General features: G+C 40.0%; 1 protein-coding gene across 6 annotated transcripts in view; it reads right to left on the bottom strand.

Annotated features, from left to right (window-relative positions):
* The window catches only part of robo1 (roundabout, axon guidance receptor, homolog 1 (Drosophila)), a 480,259-nt gene that overhangs the window by 29,999 nt on the left and 435,483 nt on the right, over positions 1-14,777 (bottom strand). For all 6 annotated transcript variants that reach the window (XR_007425321.1, XM_022679654.2, XM_049467115.1 and 3 more), the window contains one exon: positions 12,016-12,219. Coding sequence is in view for 5 of the 6 variants with exons in the window: in XM_022679654.2 (XP_022535375.2) it covers positions 12,016-12,219 (204 nt within the window). In the remaining variant the exon portion in view is untranslated. The remainder of the gene's footprint in view (positions 1-12,015; positions 12,220-14,777) is intronic.

The following is a 14,777-nucleotide window of genomic DNA, read 5'->3' as shown; positions in this document are numbered from 1 at the left end:
TCACTTAAAAATGATGAATTTCTTTGATTTTACCAAATTAAAAAACTCTGGAATATAATAAGAGGAAGATAGATGATCACAAGCCATCAAACCAAACTGAACTGCTTGAATTTTTGCACCAGGAGTGGCATAAAGTTATCCAAAAGCAGTGTGTAAGACTGGCGCAGGATTAAAAAAACTGTGATTAAAAAAAAACTACTGTCTGTCATTTAGTTGTGAAAATGGTCTTAACAGTAACTGTTGTTCATGTTTACAGGGACCAGATAGGCTGTGTTTATACTGTAGGAGCATTTGTACATCTGTGATGGCAATGGCTGCCACTTAAAGTAGCTAAATACATTCATTAGAAGGGGCGTGCACAAACATTTAAACTTATTTAAACAAAGCTTTTCAGAGTGCAGGAAGTCTGTAACTTCAGTAATGATTATCAGAGCAGTAATAATTTGACACTTGATACTGTAGGAATCGTCAGCAGCAGCAGCAGTAAGGAAATGAAAATAAGTTAACTGTAAACACTGCATTGTGCACAAGTGCCGCCGTCTCTGTCTCTGTAAAATGAACCATAAAAATGTGACGCTGCAGAGAACTGACTCAAGAATGCATGAAAAAATTCAAATGGCTTTGAAATGCATATTCTATTCACTCTGCTTCGTTCTCCTCCACGATTATCCCCACACATATTTTGTTCAATTTGATCAAAGAATCCCATAAACAGGCTGACAAAGCGCAAGACGCTCAGCGGCAACACTATCAGCGATTTAGGCTCTGAATTCACCACAAACAGGCAATTAAAATATCAAAAGAAAGAAGAAACCTCTTGCATGCTTAGCGACTCGGCCTGTTTTTTGGCTGCCCTACAGCAATGTGTCAGATTGAATCCCGGCAATAACTGTTACTACTGTCTTCACCTTCTCATATCATCCTAATTCCAAAGCAGCAGCTCAAGCCCTTCCCTTTAAATGTCACTTATATTTCTCTTTCTTTTCTCTCTCTCTCTTTTTCTGTTTTATTTTCTTCTGGCAGCACTCAGAGATGTTGGTGTATAGAAAGATCAGGGTAATAGATGTGGCCACTTTTGATGCTTTTGATGTGTTTATCTGTTCAGAAGTAAACAGGAGGGAGGGAGGATGGAGAAAGGTTTGGCGGGCATATATAAAAATGTTAATCTGACAGTTTGATAAAGAAATACAATTACTCTGGCAAGGGCCTGTCAGGTTTGCAAAGACTAGAAGGTTAGGCAGTATAATGGTACACACTACATGCATTGCATAGGTTCATACAGTGTTAGAAACTCATACTTGGCCGTTATCAATAATTCAATTTATGGCGCACTGGATTATAAGGCATAAAATCAATAAACGTCTATTTTCTGCTCTATTTTCATACATAAGGCGCACTGGATTATAAGGCATACTATTAATAAACTTCTATTTTCTTGTCTATTTTCATGCATAAGGCGCACTGGATTATAAGGCATACTATTAATAAACGTCTATTTTCTGCTCTATTTTCATACATAAGGCGCACTGGATTATAAGGCATACTATTAATAAACTTCTATTTTCTTGTCTATTTTCATGCATAAGGCGCACTGGATTATAAGGCATACTATTAATAAACGTCTATTTTCTGCTCTATTTTCATTCATAAGGCTCACTGGATTATAAACCGCAATTATGCAGCACTCGTAAGAAACAGGGGTGTTTTCTTTCTCATTCGCGCTCTTGCTGCTGGGTGGTGAGACCTGTAAAGCTAAAAGCTAAGTTGAATAAACAAAACATTTTCTTTTAAAGTCAAACAAGCGCTAGATGTTAATCTACACAGATTTATCTACTGAAAACTTACGTTTATTTACAGTAAGCTTAGATTTCCAGATTTCCACTAAGGCTAGCCCCGGTTAGCAGCTAATGCCACCCGACAACGCTACACAGAGGAACCCTGAGTGTTCAAGTAAGCCAGGGTGATATCAGCTAGCATTTTGTCCCACATAGCTTGTTTTAATAAGGTAAATATGCAAGCTACAGTCGGAATTACTCACCTATGAACGACCAAAGAGCTAGCGCTTAGTGTGGTTAGCGGTTAATGCTAATGCTGCTCCAACATGCTCCAGTGCTAGCCATGGTTAGCAGACCAATAATACTCACCTCTAAATGGCAAAATAGCTAGCACTTAGTGCGGTTAGCAGCTAATGCTAATATTGCTGGAGAACTAAACTGAAACCTCTGTATAATGCTTTACTTCAGTAGAGTGGCTTTACTGCTTCTTATAACCTGACTAGTAAAATTTATATATAAGGCGCACCAACAATCTTTGGGAAAATTAAAGGATTTTAAGTGCGCCTTATAGAGTGAAAAATACATTAATCGACTTAAACTTAAACAATAAATTGGTAGAACCTTGATAAATGAGCCCTTAAATGAATAACCATAAATCAGCCAATGTATAGTTTCTTTACTATTGTAAGTTATTATTTAAATAGCTTTTATTAAAGAAATATAGCTTTAAATAAAACACACATAAAAAAACATATTTCTTCCTAAAGAAAAAGTGACTGATATATGGTTATTTGTTGGAATGGATTATTTTTTTTCTGACATCAATATTGCCCCTTGTCTTTCTTCATACATTTCTTCACACAATAATAAACATCTCTAGTATTTTTGTCAGTCTCACTGCTCACTATTTTCTCATCTGCTCTCTGTCAGTGAGCACCAATGCCATCTATCTAGTAATATATTATTTACGTCTGACGTCAGCCTTTACGGGCGAGAGCACGCTGGCGTCCCTCTGTTTGACTGCCGCTTCTCCCCGCGTCTCTTGTCTTTGCCTGTTTTTTTTTTTTTTTTTTTTTTTCCCCTCTCTCTTCACCCTGAACTCTCGGCTCTAGTGAGCGGCTGTGCGCGGCTGTTTCACCCCGGACTCTCGGCTCTACACGCCGGCCCAGTGAGCGACTGAGCGCGGCTGTTTCACCCCGGACTCTCGGCTCTACACGCCGGCCCAGTGAGCGACTGAGCGCGGCTGTTTCACCCCGAACTCTCGGCTCTACACGCCGGCCCAGTGAGCGACTGAGCGCGGCTGTTTCACCCCGGACTCTCGGATCTACTCGCCGGCCCAGTGAGCGACTGAGCGCGGCTGTTTCACCCCGAACTCTCGGCTCTACACGCCGGCCCAGTGAGCGACTGAGCGCGGCTGTTTCACCCCGGACTCTCGGATCTACTCGCCGGCCCAGTGAGCGGCTGAGCGCGGCTGTTTCACCCCGGACTCTCGGATCTACTCGCCGGCCCAGTGAGCGGCTGAGCGCGACTGTTTCACCCCGGACTCTCGGATCTACTCGCCGGCCCAGTGAGCGGCTGAGCGCGACTGTTTCACCCCGGACTCTCGGATCTACTCGCCGGCCCAGTGAGCGGCTGAGCGCGACTGTTTCACCCCGGACTCTCGGATCTACTCGCCGGCCCAGTGAGCGGCTGAGCGCGACTGTTTCACCCCGGACTCTCGGATCTACTCGCCGGCCCAGTGAGCGACTGAGCGCGGCTGTTTCACCCCGGACTCTCGGCTCTACACGCCGGCCCAGTGAGCGACTGAGCGCGGCTGTTTCACCCCGGACTCTCGGATCTACACGCCGGCCCAGTGAGCGACTGAGCGCGGCTGTTTTCACCCCGGACTCTTGGATCTACTCGCCGGCCCAGTGAGCGGCTGAGCGCGACTGTTTCACCCCGGACTCTCGGCTATTTACGTCGGCTCAGTGAAGCTACTGAGCGCGGCTGTTCTTACCCCGGTCTCTCGGTTCTACACGCCCAGTCAGTAAGTGACCGTTCACTACATACCCAGCAATGCTGCCTTTATTTATGTGGCCTCTGCTATCTTGGGCTCCAGCTCTCCCTGGCCCTCTTTTCACTCAATGTTTCACTGAGACTTGCTATAGTCTGCAGTCCTTTTCCTATTCTCCCACTGATTTACGTAAATTTAATAACTCCTACCGCTTATCAAAAGCTGTTTCTGTGACTGCCTGTAAAGCTGGCATACTACCTCACCGTCGATATGTCCATCGGGGCTCGAGACGGCATCGTAACAGAACTCTCCACTATTCTGCTGGGACTAACATTTGCTCATTCTGGACTACCTCTCGCCCAGTACAACAAGCTGTGTCTTGTGCTGCTAACCCATTTAACTTAAGCACTTTACCTTCTGCTAACAATGGTACTGCTGTTGCACTGCTTAATGTTCGCTCCCTTTCTAACAAAGCACTTGTGCTCCAGGAGTCTATATTAGACAACTCTATCGATATACTTTTTATAACCGAAACCTGGCAGCAAACTGGTGATTATTATTCTCTGAATCAGGCTACCCCCCCTAATTATAAGTACATCTGTAAACCTCGTTCCTCTGGTAGAGGCGGTGGTCTTGCGGTTATTTTTAACAACAAGATCACTGTTACTGAAGTAAGCATTACATCTGCTAATTCCTTTGAATGTCTCACTATTAAATTACCTGGCTCTGTCACTGCAATACTAGTCTATCGTCCACCCAAACCTAATCCATTATTCCTGCCCGAGCTGTCTGAACTGCTCACTCTTGCTGGCACAATTTCTGCCCGCTTGTTGCTGGTCGGTGACTTTAATATCCATGTTTCAACCCATGACTGCAAAGCTGCCTCTGATTTTCTGTCTGTCCTCGAGTGCTTCTCTTTTACACAACATGTACACTTTCCCACACATGACAAAGGTCGGACCCTTGACTTAGTCTGTACCTCCTCGCTGCCTGTTCTCAACCCTCACTCTCTATTGTTTCCACTCTCTGATCATAAACTTATCCTGTTTACTGTCCCTCTGATCTTCCCCCGCCGCTCCACCAAAAAATGTATCTCTTTCCGTAAGACTCAGTCTATTGATCCTTCTTTTCTTAATCAATCTATTTCTTCCATCTTTCCTGTTACCTCTGCCCCATCCTCTCCTGAATCACATGCACTGCTGCTAAATTCTGCCCTTAATGAATCCCTGAATATACTAGCCCCCCTGAAAACAAAAATGGTGACCTTTCCTACCTACTCCCCCTGGTATACTGCAGATCTACGTAGCATGAAACAGGTTGGTCGTCAGCTAGAACGTCTCTTCAAAAAAACAAAACTTACTGTTCACGCGAATGCATATAAGCAACATCTGTCTGCATATAGAGATGCTGTTAGTGCTGCTAAGACAACCTACTTTTCTGACCTCATTAACAGTCAGCATAGAACAAACTCTCGGCACCTCTTCTCAACAGTTGATAAGCTATTTAAAAGTCCAGACAGCACTCTTGTACCCTCTCCAGCCCTTTGTAACACTTTCCTACACTTCTTCGACTCCAAAATAGCAAATATTCATAGATCCCTGATCTCTGCTTCTTCTGGACCCCCCTCTCACTCCTCTCATACTACCAACCTCTCTCATTTTAACATTTCTTCCGCCTCTCTTGCTGCCTTTAACAGTATTGACTCTTCCTTTATCGCTAATATTGTAATGTCTTCTAAGACCACAACCTGTGCTCTAGATCCACTCCCCACCAACTTAACTAAAGCCTGCGTACCTGCCTTGCTCCCCCACCTCACTGTTCTCATCAATCAATCACTTCTCCTTGGTCAGGTTCCATCTGTTTACAAAACGGCTGCAGTCACTCCTATACTAAAGAAACCTGGTCTCGACCCTTCTGACCTCAACAACTATCGCCCTATTTCCAATCTCCCCTTCCTGTCTAAAGTCCTTGAAAGAACTGTGGCCTGCCAATTGCAACATTATCTTGAATCACAAAACCTATTTGAACCCTTTCAATCTGGTTTCCGACCCTTCCACAGTACTGAAACGGCATTGGTCAAGGTTATTAACGATTTACTGGTAGCTGCTGATGCTGGTGCTCTAAACATTCTTTTGCTACTAGATTTAAGTGCTGCATTTGACACAATTAACCACTCTATCCTTCTATCTCGACTCTGTGAACTTGGCATCGTTGGCACTGCCCTGGACTGGTTCTCATCTTACCTAACTGACAGAAAACAATTTATTTCATTGGCTGGCTATTCCTCCCATACCTCTGTGATTAAACACGGAGTACCACAAGGATCAGTCCTTGGACCTCTCCTGTTCATCATCTATATCCTTCCTCTTGGGCCTCTGTTGCGTCACTTTAACCTAGACTTCCACTGTTATGCGGACGACACCCAAATTTATCTTAGCACTAGTTCTATCAATAACCCACCCACTACTCATTTAGAAAGCTGTCTCTCTGCGATCCAGAACTGGATGAAGGACAATTTTCTCATGCTAAACAGTAATAAGACCGAGCTCATCCTAATCAGCACTAAAGCAGTCCTCAATCAAACTCCTACTCTCTCTCTCAACTTTAGCGGTACAGTAATCTCTCCCTCTACCCAAGTCCGAAATTTGGGCGTTCTTCTAGATTCCACTCTCTCTTTTACAGCTCACATCAACTCTGTGGTGAAAACTGCATTCTTTCATCTGCGCAGAATAGCTAAAATTCGACGATCCCTTACTCAGTCCACTGCTGAAATACTCCTTCATGCTTTTATTTCCAGCAGACTAGATTACTGTAACTCCTTGCTTGCTGGCATTAGTTCTTCCTCTATCCATAAACTCCAGATGGTACAAAACGCAGCTGCCCGTTTACTCACTCACACTCGCACCCATGAACACATTACACCTGTTCTCCAAAATCTTCACTGGCTCCCTGTTAAATACAGGATTCAATTCAAGATTCTCTTACTTACCTATAAGGCATTAAATAATCTTGCACCTCCTTATCTGTCAAACCTCCTTCTTCCTTACAGACCATCTCGATCCCTTAGGTCTGCTACTGCTGGACTTCTTAAAGTCCCAGCCTCTAAACTCCGTGGCTTTGGTGATCGGGCTTTTTCCAGACTTGCTCCTCAACTATGGAATTCTCTCCCATCTGTGGTCAAACAATCCTCCTCTCTTTCCTTGTTCAAATCTACACTCAAGACTCACCTCTTTTCTCTTGCCTACGGCCTTCCCTCTGTTTAATGTACTATACCACTTATCCCTGCTGTCTGTTCTCGTACTATGTTGATTGTCTGTCACCACTTGTTGTGTAATGTTTCTATTTGTTTTCACAAATGATGACTGTAAGCGTCTTTGGGTTTTAGAAAAGCGCTATATAAAAATAAAGTATTATTATTATTAAAGTATTAAAAAGCTGTAATGGCATTAAAATTGTCTTAAAATGACGTTAACATTGTTTATCAAAATTATTTCCATATATATTGTGCAAAACTCCTACCTACACCCAGTTACAAGTACATGCATGTGTTTAGAAAGCTCACACCTCCGCCTCCTCTCCACTCCACCCTGACAGCACATTCCTGTTTTATGTGGGTACAATTACTCTTTTCTTCATTTGTTCACACACACAAGGATTTCCCAGCCACCGGTTCAAAGCAGGCTGCTCGTGGCCTTGTGGCTTTTCAAGTGTGTAAGAGGTGGAAAGGCCTGCATATTTGCCATCAGTGTCATAAGAGACTTCTTAAGAGTTTGAGGGAAGTAACGCCAACGCACTGTCCCGGCTGTGCACCCAGAGCTCACAAGTGCATTCGCTTCAGAGGGAAATCTACATTTTATTGTTTTTTTTTTAGCTATTGGATGTGCTGTAAGGTCTGTCCAAGCACTATATATATTCCCTCATAAGACATGATTATTCTATAATTCTTACTATAGGTTTAATTGAACAAAAAGAGAAAGAATGTCAATAACAATTCCCCTAAAATAATTAAATAAAGCTTAGAAATGAAATTGCATTTGATTTAAGTGAAATAAGTATTTAAATCTCATCTTGTTCCATGTCTCTTCCATTCAAACCTCTCAAATACCATGGGCAAAAAACTGTGAAAGAACATCATGGACAAGACAGTAGACCTGAACAAGGCTGAAATGGGCTTCAGGACCATCAGTATGAAGCTTGGTAAAAGGAGACCACTGATGATACAATAGAAGAGCAAATAAATAAGGAAAAAATACAAGAAAACAGCCAATCAACCTTACTCTGGTGTTCCATGCAGGATCTGACCTCCTGGGAATTTAGCTGGTAAAACCTTGCCAACAAGGGTTTCTTCACCAAGTACTAAGTTAAATTAAACCTAATTTTTAAAAGCTCTAAAAAAATAAAAGGCCACTTAAAAATGATGAGTTTCTTTGATTTTACCAAATTGAAAACCTCTAGAATATAATCAAGAGGAAGATGCATGATCAGAAACCATCAAACCAAGCTGAACTGCTTGAATTTTTGCACCAGGAGTAAAGGCATAAAGTTATCCAAAAGCAGTGTGTAAGACTGGTGGAGGAGAAAATGCCAAGATGCATGAAAACTCTGATTAAAAACCAGAGTTGTTCCACCAAATATTGATTTCTGAACTCTTAAAACTTTATGAATATGAACTTGTTTTTTTTTTGCATTACTTCTTTTGTTGCTATTTCAGCCGTTTATCATTTTTTGCAAATAAATGCTCGAAATGACAATATTTTTATTTGGAATTTAGGAGAAATATTGTACGTGGTTTATAGAATAAAACAACAATGTTCATTTTACTCAAACATTTAACTATAAATAGCAAAATCAGAGAAACTGATTCAGAAAATGAAGTGGTCACTCATTTTTTTCAGAGCTGTATAAAGGAACAGTCATTTGATCAGATCGATAAATGTGATAAATGCGGACGTAAATATTGTGATGTCCCCTAAGGCAAGAGTTGAAAAATATGCAGGGTTTTTTTTTTTTTTTTTTTTTGGCTTACTCACTCTCGCCGGCTGTGGCACTTGGTTGTTGGCCAGAGAACTGACTCCCCACTGCTAAACCAGCAGGGGGTTAATAAAGTCTCTTAAATTTGATATGAAGTGCCAAAACCACAAGCGGCACACATACAGGTTTCTATCCTGTTTATATGTCTAAATGTTTGTGGACACCTCTTCTAATCACAGGCATGGGATAAAGGTGTGTAAATACCATCATCATTGAGCTGTGGAGCAGTGGAACTGTGTTCTCTGGAATGAGACTCTGGGCTTCACCTATACTTCTGGGATGAGGTGAGTTGATCATTCAACCACCCTAACCTCAATAATGTTCTTCAGATCCAAAATGTAGTATAGTAGCAATGCATTCACAGATGGTAGAGACAGTTACATCAACAAAAGCATTTTATATTCCTTTTCAGAAAATTTGAGCAAATGTCCCAAAATAAAAGAATACACAATATACAGCTCTGGAAAAAAAGAGACCACTTCAGTTTCTGAATCAGTTTCTCTGATTTTGCTATTTATAGGTATATGTTTGAGTAAAATGAACATTATTGTTTAATTCTATAAACTACAGACAACATTTCTCCCAAATTTCAAATAAAAATATTAAAGTCATTTAGAGCATTTATTTGCAGAAAATGAGAAATATCTAAAATAACAAAAAAGATGCAGAGCTTTCAGACCTATAAGTTCAGAAATCAATATTTAGTGGAATAACCCTGGTTTTTAATCACAGTTTTCATGCATCTTGGCATGTTCTCCTCCACCAGTCTTACACGCTGCTTTTGGATAACTTTATGCCACTCAAAAAGCAGTTCAGCTTGGTTTGATCATCCATTTTCCTCTTGATTACATTCCAGAGGTTTTCAATTTGGTAAAATCTAAGAAACTCATCATTTTTAAGTGGTCTCTTTTTTTTTTCTTTCGTTTTGTGGATTCATTTGTATTTTGATCCAAAGTAAAACTTAAATTTTTTACATTTTCAATTACACATAGACATAAGATAATAATCAATTAAGTAGATAAGATAAGTAATCCTGGCCTCCACTGAATTCTGTGCTAAACCTCTTCTATATAATAGATGGAAGCTTTCAGTGTTACAGCATTCATGTTCATGTTCTATAGATGAGTGTACCTTAACCTTCAGAGTATGTGAATACTAATGTAAATGAATAGCTGGACCCTCTCTCTCTTTAAGCACCACTTCCAGCATTCCATTAGCTGAATGTCCTTGAGAAGGATGTGCCTGCAGCCCTTTGCCAACATCAGGAGAAAAAAAAAAGAAGAAAAGTCATTGTGCGATCTCCCATCTGCATGAACTCCTGAGCGAATGCGAGAGATGTGAAAGAGCCTCCATCAGACTCAGAGTTTACAGATTGAACTTTCAGCCTCTGAGACTGAAAAGAGATGTTTGAAAGGCAAGGACACGGCTAGCAAGAAGAAATATCGCTGTTTTCACTTCTACCACATCTATCTGCTCTCCCTCCTTTTTTCACGAGCTAGACTAATCTAAAATTACTGAACGTAGGCGGCAAATCAAGAGCTTATGAGCAGCCTTGAAATGAATGAATTAATGGTGTCCGGGATAGATGACTAAGCTGGGGAGAGAGAGAAGCTCTGGCAGCGGAGTAGCCTGAAGACATACATTAAACCCACAAGTGGGGGAAAGCCATCATCACAGAGCCGTGTCTGTTGTGGTGGAAAGAGGCTGGAGCCAGCGGAAAGATCTTTCTAAAATTTCTGCTTAAAGTCTTGCAAAACGAAAAAGAGAGTAAGAAGTAATCTGTAGCAGAAATAAAGATATGGCACTCCTGTACAAACATGGAACTGATAAAAAATAGGGAAGACACATTATCTTAAAAGGTGCAGCATCAATGCTAAGTCAAAGGCCTTTTGTACAGAAATTGAATATATTAATGGGCTTATTGTGTAAATCCGAGTTTTGTGTTGGTAATTTTCCTTTTTTAAAACCTCCACAGGCTTAACAGTCATCACCATATAATCCCTGAACCTTTAGGAGTCTAGCATTAATGTTAATCTTAATGTAGTTATATAATAACATACATAATTCATTAAACATTGAATTTACCGTATTTTTTTGCACTACGAAGCACACCGGATCATAAGGTGCACTATCAATAAATGTCTATTTTCTGGTCTATTTTCATTCATAAAGCGCAGCGGATTATAAGGCACATTATAAGGTAACTAGTAGTAGGAACTAGGAACAGGGGTGTCGCTATGTTTTTCTTCTAAATTTAGCAGGTCTAAGCTAAGCTAAGTTAAGTAAACAAAACTGTAATTCTAAAAAAAAAAAAAAAAAAAAAACATTTCAGACGAGTCAGTCAAGTCAAACAAGTGCCGGATATTAATCTACACAGATTTCTCTCCTGAGAGCTGTTTATATTTGGGTGAGTAAAGTACTCCCGTTTAGCTACAGTAAGCTTAGATTTCCAGATTTCCACTAAAGCTGGAGCATTAGCATTAGCCGCTAACTGCTAATGCTAGTTAGCCATTCATTTTCATTGTTCAGAGGTGAGTATTATAAGCCTACAGCCTGCTGCTAAATCTAAGTAGTACTGCTGGAGATGCATTAGCATTAGCCGCTAACTCTTTCGCCATGCAGAGGTGAGTATATCGGACTGTAGCCTGCATGTCTACTGTTTTAAAACAAGCTACATAGGACGAACAAATATCGCCCCAGCTTATAGGGTTCCTGAGTGCTAGCACTGTCGGTTAGCTGCTAATGCTAATGCTGCAGCCTTTGTGGAAATCTGGAAATCTAAACGTACTGTAAATGAATGGAAGTGTTTCACTTACCCAAATAAACAGTTTTCAGGAGAGAAATCTGTATGGATTAGCAACCAGCACTCCTTTGACTTTAAAAATAATTGTTAAGTTTTGTGTACTTAGCTTAGCTTTACTAACATAGTTACCCGCAGCCACCACCATCACCCAGCAGAGAGACCTGCTGAATTAGAAGGAAAACATGGCGACACCCCTGTTCCTTACTAGTGTTGCATAAAATCCGGCTTTATAGTGTGCCTTATGTATGAAAATAGACCAGAAAATAGACGTTTATTGATAGTGCGCCTTATAATTCAGTGCGAAAAATACATTACTACAAATCCCACATACTACTCTATTACTGTCCAAAATAACTGGTGGAATAGAAGCACATGAACTTGTCCTTGAAACTTGGCTGAGCTAGCGGCTGTACCTTTGCGGATGCCGGCGTAGCTGGTGCTCAGGCCGCTTCTCTTCTTGCGGTGGCGGTACAGCCAGATACTGAAGACCATGAGGATTATCCAGCAGGCTGCACCGATGCCTGCGATGAAGGCCGGCTGCCGGACCACGTCTGAGATCTGCTGAGAGAGAGTGTTCTCTGGGTCCACTACTGACTGTGTCATCCGCCCTGAGGAGTCTAAAAAAAGAAAAAGAAAGAAAAAAAACAGGGTTTAACTTTATTTTGCTTTACTTAATTGCGATAATTAAATGGACATTCTAATCTCTAAAACTCAATTCAGACAAGATTACAGTTTTACACGGGGAGATGCAGTAATGTATACATTTAATACAGAACGGGAGAAAAAAAATATGATTGATTCGAATAGAATAAGAAATCTCTGTATAAAAGACTACAATGGGAGTAGCTACTCGATTTACGCACTGCTGTCACCTCCAATAATATGTAATGAATGATCTTATAACCCACTCGTAGTAAAAACAACAGATTTGCTTAAAAATCAGCAGCTACATGTTCATGACCAGTGTTGGGCACGTTACTTTGAAAAAGTAATTAGTTATAGTTACTAGTTACTTCTCCAAAAAAGTAACTGAGTTACTAACGGAGTTACTCCACTATAAAAGTAACTAGTTACCAGTAAAAGTAACTATTGCGTTACTTCGCCCTGTAAAAATAAATAAATAAAGAATAAATAAATAAAATTAATGATGTAATTACTATTATTATTAGAAAAATAACAAACAAAAATAAACCCAAAATGTTGACAAAAATATAGTCTAACGAATAAAAAAATATAAGAAACGAAAAACTCCACAGGACCAAAGAAAATTACTAAGACATGTAATACTGAAAAAAACGGAAAAAACAAATACACGTCTGGGGATAAAAATTAAACAAACCAAACCACACTCAAAGAAATAAATGTATATATAAACAAAACGGACAAAAACAACAATCCGTTAAAAAAACTCATTTAAATCCATTAAAAAACTCATTTAAAACAATCACAGGCTTTTTGCGCAGAATAATAAAAGTTTCGGTTAGTTTCAGTTTCAAATCATGAAAACAGCTCACCAAAACCTCAACCTATCCTTTATATTTGACAATATTTGATTAACTTACAGGTCCTTACTTATTTTTATTTAACTGAACTGTTGAGTTGTAAATTATTTATAGCCTCGCGCTGAATTCAGCTCCGCGTTGCGAAAGAGAGAGAGAGAGAGAGAGAGAGAGAGAGAGAGGCGCAGCGCATTTTGCCTGATTTCTCTTTATTAATTAACAGTACATTTGTTGGCTTTAGTAAGTTTAATAACATTAATTTTAGTATACTTGTCAGATCTTATTTATAAAAACTTTTTTTTAGAAGACAGAGGTTATTCTGCGCGCAATGCCTCGCCGCTGCGCCAAGCACCACTTTGCGTGCCTGACATTTCAGAGCGCTGGACAAGATTTTAATTCATGAATTAATATATTTAATATTTTAATAAATTTGCCCTGGTGATAAGAAACGAATGCTAACATATAGCGTTATATTTCTGTGTATTTCAAATGTTTTAAGTTTTATATAATTGACGGGCAGCACCACGCGCCAGATTGACAATGTGCTTTGTTTTTCAGATATAAAAGTGAAATTCAGTTAAATAATAGCAAAGTTAAATAAAATAAATTTATGTTCAGTCAAAGTTATTTTCTCTTTTAATTTTCCATTTCAAAACTCCAGCATTTGAGTGAGAATAAGCCTCTGTTGAAATTTTTAAACAGCAGAATGCCTACTTACAGTTATTTAGTGTGGTAAAGATGTGATGGTATGGAGTATTTTGGAGCGCAGGGTGAGCAATCGCGCTAAGTTTTTTTCCGCCGCCAAGATAAAAACACGCCAGAAATTTACCTCAACACACATCATTTCCAGACCACCACGCCCTTCGGTGTTAATATATTCCAAAGTCCAACGCTATTTTAAGGACGCGTGCAAGGCCTAAAAATAGACTGTTGACGGGTGGCAAAGCGCCACGCTACACACCTTGTGCGGGGTGTATGATAGGGCTCTTTGTCTGTATGCGCAAAGTTAAAAAAAGTTCATTCAGCTGCTAAAGTAACGTGCAGTAACGGAGTGTCGAAAATGGTAACGGCGTTATAGTTACAGTCAGAGTAATTAGTTAGATTACTCGTTACTGAAAAAAGTAACGGCGTTAGTAACGCCGTTTATTTTAACGCCGTTACTCACAACACTGTTCATGACACATTTGTAGGCTATGAGCTACACTGAGCAATGACTTCATAAAACTTTTCGGAGTATTCCTTTTAGCTCACCTTAAGGATTTACGTGCTGTACATCATACTACACATGATATTTGAATGACCTGGGGTATCTGTGCCATGTATTACGAAATTAAGTGCTACCTTGAATTCTAGAGTACTTGAGAAAAGCGTCCTTTTCCACAGGAAATGACAAAATAATTACAAACATTTTAATTGACACTGAATTAATATTATATCATAATTCTATTAGTACAGCTAGGCCACAGGCCTAAAATCATAATGATAATATCAGTTCATCTTTAATGAGATGGGACTTAATGAATTAATGAAGGCAATCCTAGTAACTCAATTAGTAACTAAATATAAATTAGTAAGACACACATTTGTATCTCTTCAGAAGAGCACTGTGTGGTGGATTTAAAAAGAGAGGGAAAAAGTCTGGCAAAGCAGCACACAACAAAGCTGCAGCTTCATCT

The sequence above is a fragment of the Astyanax mexicanus genome, chromosome 18, assembly GCF_023375975.1.
Source record: "Astyanax mexicanus isolate ESR-SI-001 chromosome 18, AstMex3_surface, whole genome shotgun sequence".
Taxonomy (NCBI): Eukaryota; Metazoa; Chordata; class Actinopteri; order Characiformes; family Acestrorhamphidae; genus Astyanax; species Astyanax mexicanus.
The sequence above is the reverse complement of the archived record's forward strand: the minus strand, read 5'-3'. Positions and strand labels throughout refer to the sequence as shown.